Genomic DNA, 23,101 nt, shown 5'->3' with positions numbered 1-23,101 from the left:
GTGTGTCAGAGATGTTACAGAATCAACAGAGACATGCATATAAACGCATGTCTTGTAAATCTAATATTCCCCATTTGCTTTGGCAAAGTATACATGTTTCTTGTGCAAATAAAGCCCTTTTAATTGACCTGAATTAAATTAAACTTCAACTTACTAAAAAACAGTGTGCTTGCATAACACTGCGTGATGTTCAACACACCAAATACAAATTTTGCTTTGTTTGTTGGGACTGAACACAGCCCCTCACTCTTAAACGGGAAGCTATCACTAAAGCCATCCAGAATCAGTGCAATGGTGGCCAAGATGTGGGGTTATGTTGCTAATGGATTATGGGGCTATTTTCCATAATCAGGAATTAATCAGAGAGGAAGTTTGAACCAAAACTGTAATCTATGTTTTATTAACAGTACTTCATGTCTGTCCGCGGAGCTTTATGCGTTTCAGCAGTTCAGTTACCGGTGTTTTATGTGACTCACCAGAGAAGACATCCAGGTAGGGTACTGTGGTAGCTGAGGCCTGTCGTCCGTAATGTGCTCTCCTGGACCCCAGCGTCCAGTACGTCCCGCCTGTGTAACTCCTCTCCGCCGACTCTAGCTCTGGAAATTTGTCCCCGCCACTTTGCCTTCCTCTTAACTTATCCAGCTCTGTTAACCAGTCTGCAGACTCACTGAGAGGCCCAGCGATGGAGCAGGACCTCTGCTTGCGCCTCCTAAACCCCTGAGCCCCGCTAGATTCTCTTGAAGCAGCAGCAGCATCTGTTTTCCTGGGCACACTGGGGCTGGTGATGGGTGAGCCAATTGGAGAGGTAAGCTGCCTGGTGGTAGTTTTAACATAGGATGGGTGAACCGGAGGGTAGAGTTTGACAGTTGATGGGGAGGTGGTGGAGGACGTCCGCCTTGGCTGAGAACCAGGTGGGCCATCTGTTGTTAGCTGACTGATAGACAAACTAGTCTTCCTCCTTCTCAGGGACAGGAAGTTGCATTTATCAGTTTCTTCCTCCTCTTTCTCCATAGACAGGTCCATGCTGCTCACACTCCTATGAGACCCCATCGGCGTGGGCCCTGCCACAACGGGATCCAAGCGGACACTTGGCACACATATGTTTTTGCTCTGTGCAGCCAGGTCAACTTGAGGCTGCAGAACCGGGCTCTCCAGGTCATCCTGAGGCTCCTCAGCGCTCTCGTACGAAGTGCTGGTAGCTGTAGTGTCAGGAAAGCTGTACGTACTGTTAGTCTTTGGGAAAAGGCTGCTGCTGCTTCTCTCTGTGTCCGGGGCTGAAGATGTTGGACCACTTTCACTTGGTGACACTGGACCAGATGAATTTCTTGATATGGGTACAACACGACTTGCATTCTCTAAATTCGCAAACTCCTCGCTTACTTCTTGTGGTTCACTACCAACAGAGTGAGAGAAAACTTCTTTATCCAGATTTAAAAGCTGGTGAGATAGTACCTCCTTTTTGTTCTCCTCAGACATTAACCCTTCAGTCATTTCCAGCCTGTCGCTGGCCACATATTGGTCTCTTATGGCCTGCTGGATGTCAGAGAGCAGGTCTTCATTTTCAGCTGCTGCTGAGTGAAAACTGTATATGTCAGCATCTGACCCCGAGCTTGTCTTCCGGCCAGTCTCATCCACCATAGATTGGTGACTGTCCGCGGCTAAACGGCACAGATCCCCCTCAACATCTGATAGCATTCCCATCTCATCAGCTGACAGGCTCGCCTCTGCACCGGGCTTGAGCCCTGCTTTGCCAGGATGAACTGACCTCCCATCCTCCAACATGTCATCCTTAGAAAAACCTTTTCCCTTTGACAAACTCTTCCTTATCTTCATGCTGGAAAACACAGAACCCTTCGACTCTGACTTTGGTTTCTTCTTACTTTCACCTCCTTTACTTGTCTTATTTTGGGACTTTTTGGATTTCTTGTCCACTTCCCTCTCGTCAGCATCGCCATCACAGGAGACATCCCCTGCCGCTCCACCACTTCCTCCTCCTTTCCTCTGCTTTGCTTCCTGGTTCCCCATGTTCCTGAACAGGCGGACACCCTTGGCTAACAGGCCATGCTGCTGGGGTCGAGGCTGGGCATGCTCCTCCTGAGCTGCTGATGATGCTGCTGGTCCTCTGTTGGTCAGAGTCCTATCAGAGCTGCCTAATCCCTGCTGTCTGCCCACCACAGTTACAGGCAGCTGTGAGAATGATGCTGCTTCCCCCCGCGCTGCTGATGATGCTGATGATGAAAGGAGGAGGAGACTGGCACTGACAGCCGCGGGCTCGCTCCCACTCACTCCATGCTCTCCCCCCCTACCCTGCACAGCCTCTCTCACTCTCTCATCCTCTTTTTGCCCCTCCTTTTTATCCCCATATGCTCCTGCACGCTCGGCTGTCTTGCATAACGGGCTGCTGGTCGAGCGAGCAAGTCGCTGATGCTCCGGAGTGCTCTGCCCCAGTACAGTCTCGACTGAGGGGGGAAGAAATTGCTGTGGATGCTGCTGATGCTCTAAAATGCACTGCTGCTGCTGGTGCTGTTGATTGAGGAGGGAGTGCTGTTGTTTACGGAGGAGGTTGGTGACGCTGCTCTTCCTCCTTCCTTTGAAAGTGGTGGTGAAGAAACTCTCTTTCAGAAAAGGTACCTGGGTCTCCACGGTCTTGAAAGTCTGCATCCTGACCTCCGTGGCTTCTTCCAGAGGGGAGAGGATTGAGGCCGGCTGAAGAAAATGGAAAATAAAGTTAAAGTTAATAAAGTTAAAATCATATTGACTCATTTTAGATTCAAACAAGTAGCTTCACAATGAAAGAGAAGAGACAATCTGTTCTCAGTGATGCAAAAGTTAGATAGCACAAGAAGCCTTATGTTTCTTGTTGCCATGCAGTACAAATATTTTTTGTATAGACTTTCTTTTGCTATCATTTCCACTGTATATATTTACACTGTTAGAATGTGAGATGTTTTCACGTCTCAGACACAGTTTTATGTATTGATTTTAGGAAAAGCTAGATTGAGATTCACGTGACACGACAGGGGACAGCAAGAGAAACAAAGTGAAATTGCCAGAAATAATTACAAGCAGGTATATCTGAAAAATAGAGCTGAAATATTTGGGTTATATAATAATACAATGATCTACAGAAAATTAAATGGCAACAGATCAGAACAGAACAGAAAACACACCAAAAACGTAGTGGTTTTAGCTTCTTCATATGTCAATATTTGTTCATTTTCGTAATTTATCATGATACTAAACTGAATAACTCTGGGTTTTGGACAGCTGATGGGTGTCAGGAACACTTGATGGACATTTTTGATTGCTTTTTGACATTTTACAGATAAAACCAATAATCACCTATTTGGGAAAATATTCAGAAGACTAATTCATGATGAAAATAATCAATAGTGTGAGCCCTAATATAATTATTTAGCAAATATTAAATAAAATCATTGTTTTACAAATGAAACATTTTGCAAAGCACCATTTATTGATCAAATCATCACTGGTGATAGATAATGTCTACAGTTAAAGACACAGTATTATAATTGGAAAAGATTTCTGTTACAAACATGTCTTACAGCCTATAATCGCTATTTATTTAATGGTGTATGTGCGTGTAGGCCTGCATCAAGGCAAGCCTTAGGGCTGATTAATGTCTAGATGGGTGTGGTGCAGACAAAATCGAGCCATGTGATACTTTTAGCCTTTCTTACTTTACTTTAGAGTGAGTAAGTGGTTTAACGTAAGAATGTAATTACGGGGACAAAGCCACTTACACACAAAAAGATTACATTTAAAATCATTATATTAAAAATTATCTTAATAAAGAGACTCCTGAGTACAAGAATTATATTTACATATAACCAACTCACAAATTCATTACAGTCTGTGTTTGTCCAAACACTGATAAAAGTTTCTTCATCTAGAGCACTTCAGAACATCCTCTTGGTTAAACACATTTTGTAAACACTTTGCAACAGGAGCCAAATTAGCAACATTTCAAGACAAATTTAACAATACATGAAATGGTTAAAACACTGTGGATAAGCTGCTTCATCAGTTATATTAAAAAAAAAACCCAATCTATATCATAAATGATAGTGTACTTGCCTGACTGGTGGATTCTCCTCGGTTGTTCAGCTCTGAATGAGGAAAACAACACAAATGGGTGTTTGTCTTCGTTTATGAGCCGCTCCTCAGCCGTGGGGTCACATGAAGTTGGTTTTTTCCTCATCACATGTCTTGTCTCCCTGGCCATCTTCCATTAGCACTGTCTGACACTCCCCTCACTAACTTCATCAGGCCTAATCATGGGAACAAACTGTGTCTCAAGCACAGACCAAAAAGCTTGGGAAACAGTGCTGTAAAGAACTGTGCAACAGTCAAAGATCATTTAATGTTGTGGTAGTGTTGGACAGTGATGCAGCAATCACATTTAACAAAAAAATTAGACAAAATCCTCCACACATAATATTCTGTTGACATTTTCTACCTTTGGTTTGGTGTTTCCTGGTGCCATCGCTAAGTCCGTCCCTCCAATAAAGAAACAAGCCTCAGCTGTGTGCTCCAAACATAAGACGTCCCCCTGACATGTCAGTGGGCCTAACCACTAGGTTTCTAAAGAGAGAAGATATAAGGTAAATAAATCAAAATAAATAAGAAAAATAACAATTCTACAAACTGAAAGACTAGCAATAAAAAAATGGGAGTCTTAATATATGTAACTGTGAAAGAGCAGATGGTCCACTGAATATACTGATATATTCTTCATTATATCACACATAAATTTCCTGAAAATGTTTTAGAGAAAAGAAATTAATTCTACAGCTTCACTTGCATAAATGATAATAGCATACTTAGCAACCCATTCTGGTAAATAAATGTAAAAATAAATCAAACATGCGTGAAAATAACACAATCGTGGTTTGCAGCATTAAAAAAATTAACAGATAATTTCTGTCAAAAAGTTTTTTGTTTGTTTATTGACTTAAAATATGAGTATGATTGGCATACTTGAAATGTAACAAAATGTTTGTGTTCACCATTTTGGTAGTTTACATTCCCAATATTTAAGTACAAAAAATCATGTTTTGATGAAGAATGTGTTATGACACTGGAACACATTGCTTTGAAAGCAGACAAAATACCCACTGGTGACAGTCATGGGATTTTTTCTTTAACATCTCTTTTGCATACAGCACATTAATACCACACCATTACATCCAAAAATCCTCTCATTCTTTAGTATGCTAAGTGTCAAAATACAGGCTGTCCTTTGCTTTCAATAAATACCTTTTGCACAATTTAAAATTTGGGTGCAGCAACAATGTAAAAAAACAACTACTTATGATAAGAATAACATAATGTGCAATACAAAGGAAAATTAATTCTTGCTTAAGGTCTTTATGTTGACATCTGTTGGTGTGTGGTGTTTGGCCACTTTTTAAAAAAAAACATACAATGACAGAGACAGCAATTCTATTTACAAATCAATTGCTGTCTTAATAATCAAGAAAAACTTCACCCATAAATTATATGGGGAAAAAAAGGATCAGGCTAACTAAAATGTTAAGATATTGTAACCTCAATGATGGCCATTCCTTCTTTTTTTTAAAAAAAATCTACATGAAACATGATTTCTTTATGCCAATTCACAAAACCAAACAAGCTTTAAGTATGAATTATTATTGCCCAATTATTATCAAAATTGCCATTTTCTTGTCTTCATAATGGCAAAATGGGATTTTGACACTGCACTGTAGAAACTGGACTGACAAAATTACAGCCTGGACAACAAGTCTTTCTCAAACCACTAGAGGCTGCCATTGCTCCACTAAATCAACGACGGGTAGTCTTTTACAAAGAGTTCCCCAGATGTATCATTTTGTAGAAATCTAAAAGACAGTGTAAAATCAAAACACGCATCTTTATAAATGGACATCTTTGTGTGTGCAATCAATCGTGTATCAAGTCAGAAATATCCAAATGTACACAAAGAATATCATCAATGTATAATCATTACTCTTGACAGAGAACTGCAAGTACATAAAACACAACCAATGTACTTATTTTCTCCACCATAAAAACCACAACAATCACATTGAACACAACAGCAGTTCACCAACTGTGGTGCCACACAAAATATTCACAACTCAATTCATCAGAAGAATCATTTTCAGACTGGCTCAAAATGTCAGGAATATCTAGAAAAAACAAAAATGAATATCACAAAAATAACAGATCTCTGTTGACTGAAAGTAAGGACACAATTCAAGAACTTTTTATATTCCATCAGACACAGGAAAGCTATATCCAAGTAGAAAGGCAATGTACAGAAGTCTGATAAAAACACATGCCAACTGAGAGGATGGCAGGTTAAATCAGTACAATGTAGAAGCCTGTGAACACAAAATAGTTTTTGTCTTGGCTTTCAGTCACGTATTACAGATACATAGTTTTGTTTGAAATGCAAAACCACTCTGCACATTACAGATCTAGCTACCCACAGAGAAAAATGATAACAAATGTGGATCCCCAACCCCGTGACAAAGATATCCTTTCCCCTTGTGTCAATTGCACTTCAAAAAAATTCTCCTGCAATGCATTTTAAAGCCCTTTTCTATTGTTTTCCACTCAGTCCATTTTCTCTCAGCTGCACAAGCGTGAAAGGTAAAGAGTTCTTCAAGGACAGAGGGAGAGTTTTTATCTCTGGACCTTACCTTACACAACCCTTTACACACACAGCATTGCTAAATGGATGCACCGACACAAACACATACCTCAAGACCGCCACAGGATTGCTGTGCTTGACGTACCAGCAGAGAAACACATTTGGGAAGCAAAGAAACTCCACACAAACAACTACATGGATGCTTCTTTCTTTTACTTATCCTATGTTAAATTTTCTGTTATCAACCATCCAAACTTGCTGTCCTTTACGTGGACTCCCTGGGGATCCTCCTGTGGAAGACCACTGACTGCCTCTGCTGAAACTGCTGCTTCCTCCTTTTTTTCTGGTCCCAGCGGCACAGCAGTATCATCTTAAATGTTGTACGGAAAGTTTTGTTGCACAGGGCATAGCACATGGGGTTGACAGTGCTGTTGACGTAGCAAAGCCAGTACCCCACGGCCCACAGGGTCTCCGGGATGCAAACTTTACAGAAGGCATTGATCAGCACCATGATGTTGTAAGGTGTCCATGTGATGATGAAAGCAAAGAGGATGGCACTAAGAGTTTGAGCTGCCTTCTTTTCCTTCACTAAGGACATGCGCTTCCTCTTGGTGATCTGAGTCCGGGCTCGCGATGCAAAACGCTTCGCCAGAGCTGCCTCTTTGAAGGACATTGGGACAGAGGGGGATTTGGTAGTGGTGCTGGTGGTAGTGCTGTCGTCGGCAGTGGTGGTAGTCGTTGGGGGATCATCAGATACTTGGTTGGATGTAGCCTGGATGGTAGGCATTGATTGAATCTTGCGTGAGCAGAAGCGTTGGTGGTAGCTATTTTCAGAACCGATAGCTCCATCAGGAGTTGTGGTGGCAGTGGTGTTGGTGGTGACTGTTGAGACGCTGTCTCGGTTATACTCTGCTCCCCTCAGGGGATCCTCCTCTGAGGCTGCATCCAGATCCTCACATGAGGTGAGCTGGGAGTTGACAGCAGCTTTTATCCCAGGTAGGCTGAGAACAATGGAGAAAATAGCATGACTTTGGGAAATCATCTCTTTGCCTCCACAGTCCTCATCCTCCGAAGACCCAGAGTGGTCCAACGACACTGCAGCATCGTTGTTGTTCCAGCTGTCGCTGCTGCTCTGGTCTGGATCACCATCGCCCTGCCGGGTACTACCAGGTCTCCAAGAACGAACCCCAGGCCAGCAGCGGAAGCGGCCAACCAGCTCTCGACATGTGCTCTTTCTCCGGGACAACCTGGTCAGCTCATAGCTGCTGCAACTTCTAGAACTTCCTGTCTGATGGACGAAACGGGCTCTCTCACCAGCACCATCCCCTCCTCTTCCTCCAGTCCCACCACGACTCCCTGACCCTTGCAGCCCAGCTAACTCCTTTGAGCGGTTCTGGGTCTCCTGGTAAATGCGCCAGTAGAGAACACTCATTATCGTCACAGGCAGGTAGAAAGCTGCCATGGCTGTGCAGAAGGTTATAGTTGGTTCTGTGAGGAACTGAATGTAGCACTGATTCGCGGGAACAGTCCTTTCACCCTCAAAATACTGCCATAGTAGGATGGCTGGGGCCCATAGAACAAAAGAAACAAACCAGGCTAGACCGATCATAATCCCAGCTCGCTTTGTTGTCCGTTTGGCTCGGTATGTCAAAGGCCTGGTGACTGAAAAGTAGCGGTCAAAGCTAATGACCAGAAGGTTCATAACTGATGCATTGCTGGCCACATAGTCTATAGCTAGCCACATGTCACAGGCCCAGTTGCCCATGGCCCAGTAGCCCATCACAAGATACGCAGTGTAGAGGTTCATGGAGATAACCCCGATGATGAGGTCAGCCACAGCGAGGCTCAACAAAAAGTAGTTGTTGACCGTCTTCAGCTGGCGATTAACCTTGAAGGATACCACCACCAGGATGTTGCCAATGATGGTGATCAGTGACAGCATGCCTGTCAGTAAGACAATGAGGAAAACCTGCCACAAAGGATGGCCGCCCGAGGGGACGGTAGTTACATTTTTGGACTCCGAGGTGAGGTTTAGGAGATTGCTGGTGGAAGAGATATTATCATCCAGGGCATTCACGTGAAAACCCAACCAGGGGGCTCCGACACTTCCTCCTTGGTGGAGAGCGTTGGCTGCTGGTAGTGAGGTGTTTGCTGTCAGGAAGAGACCGGGGTCTGTGCTGTTGGAGCTCATTGTTATGTCCTGGCATATTCTAAAGACAGAGACAGAAAAGGGAAGAAGGAAGGGACAGAGAGAGGGAGGGAAGAGGGACTTGGCACAAAAGGAGAAGTAGAAACGGGGGAAGGATAGAGTGACAGAGAGAATGAAATGAAGAAAGGACACATGAGCAGTTGACATTACTATTTATATCCAGTAGGTGAGGCTAGAAACCTACTCTACTGAGCTGGATGTCTGAAAAGGCAGAGATGTTTAGGTCTGATTTGTCCGACCCACAATCACTCATAATGTCATTTGTAGATGATCTGTATGCACACTGTAAATGCATTGCAAACCACATATCAAATTACAAACTGACATTTGAATCAACTGGGCTAGACAGCCAGCACTTCCAGTGAGAGCGAATGACTGCAATCAACACCTGTTTGTTGACATCCAGCAAATTGCAAAGACATTTCTCTTAAACTCAGGTAATACAGCTATATACAGCAATTTTCCCACATGGCTGCCTGGTCTGTAAAGATGTCTGTGTTGGGATTGAACCTTGCATAACATTAGGGCTTGGACAGGGTTGGTTTTCTCCTGTCAGATCAGGTGCGGAGGTTACACGCTGGTGATCTTTATTCAAAATTTAGCTCTGGTGTCTGGTGTCAGCTTTGGTGTCAGCTTGTCTGCCAGTCAAACACATACAGATTGAAACAATTTTCTAGTGATTTGCTTGTAGCTACGCAGCTCAAACTCTGTTGATTGATTTTTTTTCTAAAATATGAGACTGACAGGCTACAGCCAGAAAACAGCAGGTGGATGTCCGTATAACAAATCAAAGATTGAAAGAAGTTACCAGACAGTGGCAATGGTTACATGCACACAAATATCCCCCTATTATTCAGAATATGACAATATTCTGAATTTGATGGTCAAATAAACAGCATATTCCGTTTAAGTATTCCGTATTAGACAGTTTTCCAAATTTACTCTACTCATTTTGACAGGATCAACGACATGTTAGGGCATGTAAATCAGAGTATGCATGCCTGCATGTAAACAGAAGTATTAATGTTTTTCAGAATAAAGGCAAAAATGTGTAAACAATGTAAACATTCTCGATATTCCTGGCCGCAGCTTGGCTATAGCATTGTGTAGGTATCATCGCAAATATAGAGTTGTAGACAGCATGAAAAATAGAGGACAAGGAGGAGATAAAAGAACTGAGGAAGCACTTTAAGACCTTGGAGGTATTCTGACTTTTCTCCCTGCCTGAATACAAAAGGTTTTTGGTGTCAGTTTGATAATGGAAATGCTCTGTGCTAGGGAATTTGTCACCAGACTTGATCTAGTGTTCCAGGAGCCCTCTAAGAAAAACATGGATAACAGACAAATTTTGGGCAGAGAAGCTACGCGGAGACGAAATCTATTGGTGAAACAAAGAGAAAATAGCACTGTGAGAGCTCATAGCAGCATGATCCTGGAGACTCTGATGTGCTGTTGTTTGATTGGGAATCACTTCACAATGGAGACAATACACAAAAGATCCTGCTGTTCTTGTCAAAGCAGTTCTTGATAATTGGATGATAGAATGAAGATCTGCCATTTTGTGAAGCAGCATGTCCTATGCAGTTCAAGTTTTGCTGTGCAATCAGTTGTAATTACTGCAGTGTTTTGCATTCAGATTGAGCATGTACATGTGGGTTTGTGTTTAAAACAAAGAAGAGATGCTTGACAACAAATATTGTACAATACGGAACATGGAATATTTTCAGAAAACAAATGTGTGCTGCATGTGAATGTTTTGTAAATGTCTCTACAGTTACAAAATATTTCAAGAGTTTGGTATAAAATTGACATTATGCATTTTCTGTGGCATATTATAAATATCATCTAACTTAGACGGACATTGGGTTAGCTTAAAGGTCAAGTTCGTAGGATTTAGTGCAACCTAAAGGTGGGGTTGCAGAACTAAAACTTCTCCCGAGGTAGAGGAACTACAGTGGCCGACATGATAATGCTAATGGCCCTATCTAGTGCCAGTGCTTGGTTTGTCCATTTTAGGCTTTTGTAAAACAACATGGCGGACTCCAGGGAAGAGGACACCTCCATATGTAAAGACATACGGCTCATTCCAAGTTAACGAAATCCAAATTATTTATATTTTCAGGTGGTTAGAAATGGGCTGAAAACATTGTTATGATTATTATATTCCATTTTCCAATAAATGCACCTAAATCCTTTATACTGGACATTTAATTAATGACGTTCACATGAAATAATTTAAAAAAAGGTGTTTATTAAGCTGTACTAATTTCTTAAGATCTGTTGTGGATGGTTATCATGATGTACTTTCTAAAAATATGTATCTGTGTTAGGTAACTGTTTAACAACACTTTCAGATATGACCTACAAAAAGCTTTTTATGATTTGGCATACCCTATTACTTATTTTGACATCATTTAAAATCAGCTGTGAGTGATTGTACTAAATGCAGCACACTATCCTGTGCTTTCCTTTTATTGTGAAAGCCATGGACGTGGTGTTCTCCTGTCGACGTTTATGACAATGGTTCATTTTAAAACCTGACACTAAGCTGAGCCAGCCTGTTTGAAGGGAACAAACAATGACCTGTTACCATGGGGGACGAGAAAGAGCCCCTTATAGCCCATAAAAAACTGACAAATACATGTGCTGGCAACACATGTAAAACATAGAAGAACCACAATGGCACACACACTATTTCTAACCAGAGGCAAAGGTATTCCAAGCTGAGTGCTGCACCTGTGCCTCGACAGAATCTCAGACCTCCCACAGAGCTGTTAAAGAACCTCAGTAGCCAGCAGCGACTCTCAGCCGTTTGTGACATTGAGCACATGCTGCTTCCTCTATTATCAGGAGGCTCCCTGCTATCCCCTCTGTGGACATTTATCACTGCATCAGAGCACATGCATAGTGAATATGCTCTAACATTTCATGCATATACCATCCACATTACATGAGCACGCACAGTCACATATATGCATCATATGTGCACAGAGAAAACAGTGCGTGCATGTGCACTTATGTAAAAAATAACTAAAATCACAGTATGGGAAAACCAAAACCAAATTAAACAACATCAAACTGCAAATAAAACAATGCCTGTGAGAACACATGCTACATCATTTATAATACACAGCAAACTTATTAGCCTTTTAAGAAAACAAAGTCTGCCTTTAACTTTTCAAAAAGCAAATTCTACTAAGAATGCACGACAGCAGTGTGTTGCTAATGAGTGTTAAACATCTTTTAATTGGCTTATGAGGGCAAAATATGTCTGTGAAGACACAGCAAAGGCTTAAACAGTGGGGAAATCAGCCTTTAATCTGCTACCTTAACTTAGTGTAAACACAAGCTAGAAAAATTTAATTAGAAAAGCAAATAATGACATAGAAAAACGAGGAAAATCAGACAAACAACAGCACAATGAAGTACTTAGTGTGTGTCTCGGGAATATAGTCATAGGAGGCTTGCAGAAGAGGGAAATAAAGACTGGATTCTAAGGGAAAAGGTCAAATGTTAGTCCCCATGTGCCCACGTCTGTCTTGTTGAGCCTGTTTACACCTGCTAATAATATGCATTTTGGTTATCTGAACACAAGTGGACAGCCAAAAACCCTGCCGATCACACAAGTGTCCATCATGGGTTTCCAGATGACCACAGATTTTGTTACTGTCTTTGTCACTCACACTAGAATGTCAATTTGATCAGATCACCAAAAATGCCTGTTTATATCAGGTATAAAGATGCCCTTTGATTTTTTACTGGATAGTTTAGTTTAAGTGCAGATGAAGTCCCTCAAATGCAAGGATTTGCAGTATAGAGCACTCTGACAACACAATAATAAAGTAATATCAGTTATACAGTTTGGAGAAAATGATGTATGCTGGCAAATACACAGTATATAAATACACAGTATATACCGTGTACGTGTCTATACGGCGTATGTATAATGCTTTTTTCAGGTTCCATTTTCTTACACAACACTGAGTTATACCACAGCAAAACCAATTAAGCCTTTTTGTTGCCTCAGATTGCAATGGTTAGCTATCATAAATTTACATCTGCAGTACCCCTGGGAGCACAAACTGGCTGCACAACAGAGGGGAGAGTACTTTTGTTTGTTTTCCCCTAAAATTGAACTTATCAAGCCTTTAAAGATAAAAACTGTATGCGGCAGATGACAACATGGGTGGGCTAGCAAGGCTTTGAAAACGGGCTGCTATTACAGTGAAGCCATTACATCGTCTCTCTCCCTCTCTGAGCCCTCAGTAAGCTCTATATCTTAAGTCTGACTCGCAGTCTGACTCGCAGGCACGTAGGTGTGATGGTTTCAGGTGCACAGAGAGATCAATACTCGTTTACTGTGTTGCAACACAACGTGTTCCCTGACATTTTCAGGCATTTGTCCCAGCAGGGTTGGACAGCACAATCCAAGTTGGGTCCAATGATCCATCTAAATGATTGGGTGACTAATACACGGCCATTTTCAAGTTTCTATTTTCAGCAACTAATCTAGCAGAGCGGTGATACGGGCAGATGATGTCCAGCAAGGATGAGTCATGTTGACAAGTGCTTTTTAATAAAGGTTAAAGCTGCTATAATTTGAAGCACCCCCTTGAGTACCACAACATCACTTCAGTCAAAGAGATGCTGTTCAACAAATTTGTATGTCTCCCATTCTTTATAAGGTATACAGCCCACGGAGGCCTAATCAGAAGTTTCTGTGTTTTAACCCTTTGAAACCTGAAGCAACATAACTTCTACACACAACATAACAACTTGTGCCGCTTTCAGACGCCTTTCACGAGTATTGAAACCTTTGAACACTGAGCAACAAATGGCAAGAATTATCCTGCAAACTGCAAGATAAAAGTAGATTTAGAAAATCCTTTTTTAAAAACATGGGAAACATGTTAAAGGGGGGGTGGGGGGTAAAGCTAGGGAAAATAATTATCATAATTACATGTTTAAAATTAAATTGTGCAATGATTTTAATTTTTCAAGCACTTTTTTCCAGGTAATTTCAATGTTGTGTGTTTTTTTTTCTTCTCTTGATTTTTTTCAGCTAATTTTCAAATATAAATTTTTGGGTCATTTCTTCTTTTGCTGCCTTTTTTCTCGTGTTTTTGAAAGAAATCAAACCTATTTGCTCAGGTTTCAAAAGGTTAAAATACAATATTGCACTGCAAAATCTGTCAAATTCATCGTACTTGAAAATCTATGGAACTGATTCCTCTCGCTCATGCCTGAGCTGTCTAAAAGCTGTAAGAAAAAACAAAAAATAATAATAATCTTAAATTATGTTTACATTATATCTGATTGTTATGTTTATTTTAAATGTATCTGTATTTACCTACTTTTGTAAAGTTGTTGCATCTTAAAAATAAGTCAAATTACCCAGTTCTTTCTGAGTGGAAGCAACTTTAGTACACCAAGTTAGTCTGACTGCAACCAACAGAATACAGATATATGACACAGGAAACTGAAGTTGCTGACTCTTAGCTAATTTTACTTGTCATTTTTACTTCACAAAATTAAGTAAAAAACAACAACAAAATTTCAAGTAAACATAAATTAAGACTAAAGACACATTTACTTACATTTTTCAAGGCAATCTGTTTTCTAGATTTTTTTTTAAGTAAAATCAACTGATTTTACAGTGTGTCATTGTGTTTTAAAACTTTACAAGTGGCCAGCAGTGGCACCAGGCATTTATGATCAAAGGGTCACAGGGTTTTCAGGGTTGACACTCCATTTTTCACAGGGAGTGACAGGTGTGTTTGTTTGTAATAAAAAAAGATATATTGATGGTATCAACATAGCACGTATATCTTCATTGCCATTACAAAATCCAGATTTATTTTAATAATTGCATCTCAAATCTAGACATGCCTCCTTCCCTTGAGTTTAAAGTGCATATATCTTTTAAACAAACAATGACTTTGATAAACCGGGCATTTCCAATTTACATACAGACATGCTGAACCAGTCCACATGGATCCTTTCGATAAACACGCAGTGACGTTCCTATGCAATTATGATTTTCTATCCCTCAGCTGCAGCCGGGTCTCTACAGCTCTGACTCCTGTCAACCACAAGCCGAGCGCAATAATGTTGCCATCAGAAAAGGAATGTTATCACATTTTATGTATAGCTACAGTGTTGTAATATCTGTAACACGGAGTTCATCTCCTAGACGCTATAATAACCTGAAAGACTGAAAAGGAGCAATGTTCCCCTTCAGTCCCACAAAGACCAAGAAAGTGGATCACATCACTCTGGTTCTGAGGCCTTCACACTGGCTTTCTGTCTCTCAGAGTCAAATTGAAACTGTTGGTTTACAGCACTAAAAGGTTTAGGGCCCAAATACATTTCTGATCTTCTACAACACTATGAACTGTTGAGACTTCTCAGGTTTTGTGGGACACATCTGTTTTGTGTCCTCAGAGTCAAAACTAAACATGGGGAAACAGCGTTTAGCTTTTCTGCTCCACATATCTAGAAGAAACTCCCAAAAAACTGCCATCAGTTCTTTTAAATCAAGGCTGAAGACTTTTCTGTTTTCGCTGCTTTCTATTAAGTCAAATATTGACGTATTTCTCAAACTGTAAATTTTATTCTGGTATTTTGTACCTGTCTTGGTGTATTTCAGCTTGTTTTTGTTTTCTGTTTTCTGGCTTTTTAATGGTGTTTTTATTCTATTTTATTCTATTAAAATGTCTTTTTTAATGTTTTTTTTTGCACTTTGTCTCAATGCTTTTGATGTTTTATGTAAAGCACTTTGAATTGTCTTGTTGGTGAAATGTGCTATACAAATAAACTTGCCTCACCATCAACAAAAAACCACAGCAATTAGTAAGTCAGACAGCACCGTTAAATTTGATTTTGCAAAGAGCCATTAGCGAGGTTACCCTACCTGATTCCAGCATGACCATTTTTCATTATATATATTTTTAACTTCTGAATTTGGTTGCAAATTAATATAATGTGAAGAAAATGTGTTTATCATATTTAACATTTATTATAATATAATGAGTTTAGAGTATTTAGGGGGTTAACAAAAGCTCATATGGACAGGCGTTGCCCCCCAGTTTCCCCCCTGAGCCACCAACAGTGGATTTGGCTCATGTAGCAGCTTTTGTATTGTGCACTTATGTGCTGAAGCCAAGTGCTGACACACATCTGGAGGCAGGCAGGGGTTTTATCAGTTTACCACGATAAGGCATTATTGTAAAACCAAGTCAAGCATCAACAGCTTGAACACATAAAAGGCTACTGCCAAACAAGGCAGCACTAGATTCAACTGTAAACTGAAGGCTGCTATACAGGCAGAGAAAAACGAATCGACAATCGGAGAGCTAGATTAGACTGACCAAACTCGAGTTGCCAAGAAATACAACAGACTGCAGACTGAAGGCATACATATTTAGTGCACCCAGCAGATGCAAGTAACAGCTTTGCTTACCATGACTGGCTGGACAGTGCATTGTCATATAGAATGCAGATCACTGCCTTGTGCCAAGAAGACAGACAGCAAGTGTAGGAGAAAGTAAAGACTTCAAACAGTGATTACTGATCATGTATTAAAAGCAACACTGCTTCTAACTTGTTCTCTCCAAAAAAAAAAAAAAAAAAACAATCCACTAGATCATCTCAGTAAAGCCTCTGTGATCCCTCTAAGCTGGATGATGTGGTGTTGCACGATAAGGGATAACACTTGAAGATATATCAGGTCATACTGAGTGATAAAAGGTGGTGAGGGGGGCTTGTTTCAGGATGAAATGTGATCTGGCAAGTAGTACCACAACATCCACTGCTCTGTGGAGTTATTGATTTCTGTCTGTCGAACAAAGCAGCCTTGCTGGTAGGCAACTCTGACCCAGAAGTTTTATCTTACATTTACAAATACCATCAGATGATGCAAGCTACAATTGTAGTGACATTTTCTGAAAACAGACTTAAAGGAAAGGACAAATACTGTATCATCTGCAATGTGGATTAAAGGGTCTCGATCAGTGATACTTAAACACGTCTGTGTGGCTTTCAAACCACTTTGTAATTCACCACCTTTAAATTGGTTAAAGAAGGTAAAGCCAAAACAGTTTGGGAGATAAAAACTGATATCATTATTCAATTTGACCAAAAGTATCAACCAAATTTCCCTTAATTCAGACACAAACACACACCCAGACACACACACAGTGGCTATAGAGCAGGAGGTGTAAAAGAGGAGATGGGTACCACTACAAATGTATATCAATATTTTAAGGAATAATCCCCTGAACCTGCTTAAAGCGTGCCATGATACAGCACTTGTCCTATGAACCACAAGGCTCTGATATTTGGTAGCAAACAGCAACCACATGTCTCTGGGATTTGTTTACTTCTGCGTAGATATGCTGCTGTTCACAAAGTTAAGAATGAGCACTTAAAGAAGCTTATTAAAATTCTTACCTATTGTGCAAACTTGGTGTTTGAAAGCTTTCATACATGATACATCCTCCAGCTGCTCACAAAGCACAGGGAGAGTGTAGAGGAGTATCTGCAGTTTGTTGCTCTTTCCCCACCACTTCCCCACCACCACTTCTGACACATTGGTCCAGTGAAACATCAGAGTCACTCTGTCAATGCAGTTTGTAGACTCATAAATGTCTTCAATCCATTTTTTTTCCCAGGACTGTAAAGGGGAAGTGTTTGCTCTGAACCAGTAGTATAAACAACCCATTTGCCAGAAAATGTTGTCATTATAGGTTTCTGCAAACCACAGCCATGTTATATTTATACACATGTTGAAACTTTACATTTCAGCAATCCCGTGATTAACATCTGGCCATGTTTAGGCACAAAAATCACTTGGTAATGCTAAAGAAAAGATCGGGATTTAGCACTTTAGCTGCTGATGTGGAAAAACTTGTAGTCTTGGTCGATCCTCATCCTGATGTATGTTAAATTGATGAGCTACAGTTGATATCAAATGAATACATAAGTTTAATGACAACCAAAATCAGATCCGAGAAGCTCTTGGTACAGCATGTACATGAACAAAGACATACCAGTGACTTAAAGACATACAACAATGATTCACCCGTATGAAGTGTAATTCACACGTTTTACAGCTGTGTCTAACTTTGAAGTCTAAACATCGACAAGAACTTCCTCTTACAGTACCTTGACCTCCAGACACCCTGCAGCGGCCTCACATGCCTGCATGCCGACAGAGAATGGTTTAGAATACCTTAACCATGTCCATGGATGAATAACACATTCATACAATTTTTTATAAATGATGACATTCAAATACTTTCATATTCAGTCACTGTTTTTCTGCAGCCGCTGGAAATGCCACCAAAGTCTCGCTAAAAAACACTCACTTTTGGTGGCACAATTACAGCTGGAAATGCCTCCAATGTCTCTAAAAACACCTGCTTTTGTAGTACATCCTCCACTGGAAATGTTGCATTAGTCTAACTAAGAAAACATCCACTTTAGGTGGCACAATAGCCGCTGAAAAGGCTGCCACTGTCTTTCTAAAAAAGACCCCAATTTTGAAGCACAAACACTGGAAATGTCTCTGCTGTCTTGCAAAAGAAATAATCTACTTTTGTTATTTGTTGGTCTCAACCAGTGTTCTACGGCTCATCAGCCATCTCATGCCATCCACCTTGCAATGAAAATGTTAAGTCAAAACTGCATCGCTTTAAAAATGTTAATTTGGTACGTTAGAAACATACAACTGTAACACATCTGTGGTTTACAGAAAAGCACAATGCAACACTTTCTTCTTGTGAATGTTTTATAAAAAGAACAATCTAAACACTATTCTGATTTAACTTAAAGCTCTTGGTGAAAAGCCGAAACCTCATAAAAATGGTAATTTCATACAGACAGTGATAACAGAGACTGATAAACCTGCATAGGAACGGTTGATAATGCTAATTACGGTGATAATGGATTTTTATTTTTCCCCCTGCTTTGTCATATAATAGTATGTAAATTTAAAGCTATATAAGATTCAATAAAGATATAACATACAAATATAATATTTAACTATAGTGATCCATATCATTTTTTCATCAGAGAGAGGGTGTAAAGAGGTAGTATGTAATGAAGTAGTGCTGGCTTGTCATTCATAAAAGAAAAAGGGACTTGCACAGGATGAGCTAAATCTATCACAAGCTGGTGATGATGGGTCTGCTGCCAGAAGATGGTGGCAAGGATTGTGAAACAGCACAAGGCCATCTGTCAGGTACTCACTGCTGACAAGAACAAGCATTTAGTGCCTACTTGGCAGGAGATGGAACTTGCTGGAGTCCGTGAGCGGTGCTCCGCTCTTAAAGTTCACAGATCTTAAGTGAGTGTGTTATTATGTGAAGGCTTTACAGCACCTCCTCCGAACAAAGGTTGTGAAACCTGCAGATGATGACACAGCCCACAAAGGATGTCCACCATCATGGTCTGTCTCAGTGAGAAATATGATAGAGCAAAGATGACTTGCTGGACAAGTCATCACTGGTGTTTCAAGGCATAACAGTAAAAAGAAAGATAGCAGGGAGGGGGAGGTGTCTGATGGTTGACGGAAACCGCGATCCATGAACTTAAAAAGCAGTCAGAGGAGAAGCTGCGGAGGAGGAGGAAGAGCCAGCTGCTACCTGCCAAGAGGTACATGTAACTAAAAGCTGCTCATCTTAATTTGCTTCTGTAAGTAGTAATCTGCACAATAATACACCAAATTGCTGTGTAAGAATGTGTTTTTGTTGATTGTATCGTAAAAAAAAAGCAAAAGAAATAAAATGCTGCTGAGCATGATGCAACAAACTAAATTATTATGTCTACTCTAAAGAGTTAGATTTATCACACACAAGGTGACGGCACATTATATTACATCTCACCATGTAACTGTTCTATTATATTATCAGTAGATCCCTATACACGACACTCTAAAGTAAGAGCCAAAAGAATAAACTGTGAGAATAAAGAATAATATGAAGGTGTGGTATTATACAGTACAAAAAGCTAAAATGAAAAACTCACTTAAAGAGCTCCATAGTGAAGCCACTTGATAAAAAAAAACAAACTTCCATAAGCCCCTTCCCTCTTCTCTCCTTGTCTCTTCCAGGCATTTAAGGGATTGGAAGATCACAGTTCCTCTAATAGTCACTGGAAGCTGGCTACAGAAGCCAGTCAATCCCCATTGACCTCAATGTTCAAATGCCCAACTTACCCTGGTAAATAATAAATAAATAAATGTTGGCTTTTATTCATGACAAATGACAACTGTGCGGGAGTTATTTTTATATAACTCACTTATTTATATTTTATTAAGGCTTAAAGGTAAGTATAATACCGGGTCACTCTGAGCGACACGCTAGGTGCAGATAGTGTCCTCAGCTTCTCCATTGGACCCACCCTCACTCCTCCACAGCTTCAGTCTCTCACCCAAATATGTCACTGCTGACTCCAAAAAACCCAAGATGAAAACTCAAAATGCCAAACTCAAGGCTTCAAAAGGGGAATCAGCAAACCAGTGGGTAAATGGTAAATGGGCATGCATTTGTATTGTGCTTCATTAATCATTTGACCACTCAAAGCCCCTAACACACTCACATTCACCCATTCACACACATTCATACATGTGGCTTAGGCTACTTCACAAGGTGCCTCCTGCTACTCAGTTTTGAGACACTCACACACCATTGGAACAGCAAAAGGTCACCTAAATATTGAATTTTTGTGGAATGTGTAACAGGATGGCGAGGGAGCAAAAACTTGAAACAAACACCTTCTGAGTTAAATGACAAAAGCCTCTGAAGCGTCACCCTGTCACCTTGCTTACAAACATCATATGTCCAATAATACTGGAAAAAATGGTGAGAAAAGATGTTTGTCCTGACATATTTGCCTTGTTCCAAAAACTAACATGGCATTTATACTGTGGAACATCTCCATCTGCTAACATCGTGCCTAAATTTTAGACACGTTGATCCCTGCAGCTGTCCCTAAAACAAACCCGATCAAATTTGGGTTTAGGTATAAGTACAGTCCATGTGGTATTAATGCTGAGTATTTGCGTGATTTACCAAGAGAGTGCAAGACATTTTGCAATTATTGTGTGTATTTCCCAGGAGCCAAGAGTCAGATAAGGACACGTTCCACTTCACATATGTCTCTGTAAATACGGGAGGCATCTGATAGGCCCATCTTTTACACTGCCCGTCCAACTGACAAGATATGTCCCTCTCAAAAGCAGCCAGCCATTCATCCATTATCACAAACAGTGTGTGGGAGACTATCTGCACCCAAGTAGCAAACATTTAGTGGATGTGCTGAGGAGATAAGGTAAATTAAAAAGCCCGAGAAATGATGGCGAGTTTATTGCACTGAGTGACAAGACCTTCTTGTAGTGCAGATTTTGTTGTTAAATTTGTTAAATTGATAATACACATGTTAATACATAAGAAAGAGATCACCAAATAATAATAATTGGGGTGATACTGTATCTATTTAACAAGTAATAATGTAAAATGCTATATATTTTTTTTTTTTGGGGGGGGGTATGGATCATAAAGTTGCTTTCATGATAAACCTCACAAATATCTCAAACTCCTTTCAAACTCTTCCTCCACATTTGTAAATAACACTGAAAACAGCTCCAGTGACTGCTGGAAGCAGACTGATAAAGACTAAAGGGACAAATCTTGCAGCCAAGACACATAAAGTGAGCATATCTATGCCTCAGTTGGCCACTGTCGCATTATGTCGCTCCTCATTTGCATAAAACTGAACATAAATTCCTCCTGTCAGCAAGTGACTTTGCACCAGCACGTCGCACTGGTCTCTCACTTGTTGTCTCTCAGCACTAGCTAATGAATGACAACTAATCACTTTGTTTGTTGTAGCTGCTCGTGGTTAAACTCATTTCAGATTTCTATTGCTTCAGCAATTTGAAGACAATCACAGTTTTCTAACGCGAGTTGGTTTTAAACAAGACAAATGTTGGTGAAGTCAAAAGTTGGTGTTATACACAGTAGTGCTGGGAAATCATCTATATTTTCAAACTGTTGCATTTTCCATACCAGAGATTTCTGATAGATGATCCAATCGTCTTCAGGGTGATCTAACTTTCTCTGTGATCATTCCTTTTAAACTTCAATATAGCTGATCTCATAGCACAGCTGCTTTCATTAAACTTTGATTTTAGTATTTTTTTTGTGTTATTGTGTCACCATTATTGTTAGTTCACCAGAGTCACACAAAAACACAAACAAACTAACTGATCAATGCAGTGGTAGACCAGCAGTGCGTTCAGTGTGTTCAGTTAGTTAAAAGTACTGCTTTTCTGTGTGAAATCTGGCCTTGAAGAAGGAATAGATTAAGTTTCACTTTCAGTTGACCTAATGCCAGCATCAGTTGATGTACAATATTGACATCAGATGATATTTTGTTGGGTTTAAATTGTGATGTTAAGTAACCAAAATCAAATGTCTTCCAAACGTCACTGAGAGCGACAATGTGACATAGTATAACAACATTTAGTCAAAAAATATGGAAAATAAAAATCTGAAAATGTTATGTTATCATCTACACAATGTGAAATTTCAATGTAGTTAGAAATTGAAAATGTTGTTAACCAAAATTTAATGTCTGTCCGACTTAAGAGACCAATGTCTTTATGAGGTTGTTAAGAAGCTGAGTGAAAGCAGGGAAGTGGTGGACAGAGAAACCAACATTGCCACCCCTGCAGGCATGCTGCTCATGTAGAGTAGCTGAAAAAAAGCCTGTGACAAAACAGCATAACAGAAGCCAGGTGCTTGAGTACAATAAGTCCTAATAGAACACTGTTGGACCTAGCAATTTGTTTTTTATTACATATATTAACACTTTAGTTTCTAAGTCAGCCCAGGAGATTGTTTACACAAATGTTGTGTGTAAGACAAATTTGAATACATTTTCACACTACTGGATATCTTCCAGCAAAAAAATTGTTAAATCATTCAATGACTCTAAGATTGTTTTTTGGATGTTTGTGCATTACCAGAAATATCAATACTTTAGTTGTCAAGTCTGGATCTTCAAGTGGAAAATGTATGTGACCAGTGTAAACTATTCTGCCTGGAGAGCCAGAAAAACAGGACTTGTGTCTGTACAATGGAAGAAGTCCTGTCAGTAGCTAAATACCAGGAAGCAGCTCGGCATAATTATTCTGCCCTAACCTTGTTTATTCTCCTTTATGACCGTGG

General features: G+C 40.1%; 2 protein-coding genes across 6 annotated transcripts in view; both read right to left on the bottom strand.

Annotated features, from left to right (window-relative positions):
• Window positions 1-4,839, bottom strand: part of fmn2a (formin 2a) — a 54,366-nt gene extending 49,527 nt beyond the window's left edge. The window contains 2 exon segments of the mRNA XM_042501563.2: window positions 477-2,706; window positions 4,099-4,839. Coding sequence (XP_042357497.2) covers window positions 477-2,661 — 2,185 coding nt within the window. The 5' untranslated portion in view covers window positions 2,662-2,706; window positions 4,099-4,839.
• A 102-nt stretch (window positions 4,840-4,941) lies between these two features.
• The window catches only part of chrm3a (cholinergic receptor, muscarinic 3a), a 109,091-nt gene continuing 90,931 nt past the window's right edge, over window positions 4,942-23,101 (bottom strand). For 3 of the 5 annotated variants that reach the window (XM_042502807.2, XM_042502805.2, XM_042502806.2), the window contains one exon: window positions 4,942-8,868. In XM_042502807.2, the coding sequence (XP_042358741.1) occupies window positions 6,924-8,849 (1,926 nt within the window). In that variant the 5' untranslated portion in view covers window positions 8,850-8,868 and the 3' untranslated portion in view covers window positions 4,942-6,923. Of the gene's footprint in view, window positions 8,928-23,101 lie in introns of all 5 variants that reach the window. The other 2 variants (XM_088086247.1, XM_088086246.1) reach the window with 1 other exon arrangement.

The sequence above is a fragment of the Plectropomus leopardus genome, chromosome 13, assembly GCF_026936395.1.
Source record: "Plectropomus leopardus strain MGB_pleo_1.0 chromosome 13, ASM2693639v1, whole genome shotgun sequence".
In the NCBI taxonomy this organism is placed as follows: domain Eukaryota; kingdom Metazoa; phylum Chordata; class Actinopteri; order Perciformes; family Serranidae; genus Plectropomus; species Plectropomus leopardus.
This window is presented reverse-complemented; position numbering and strand designations above follow the sequence as displayed.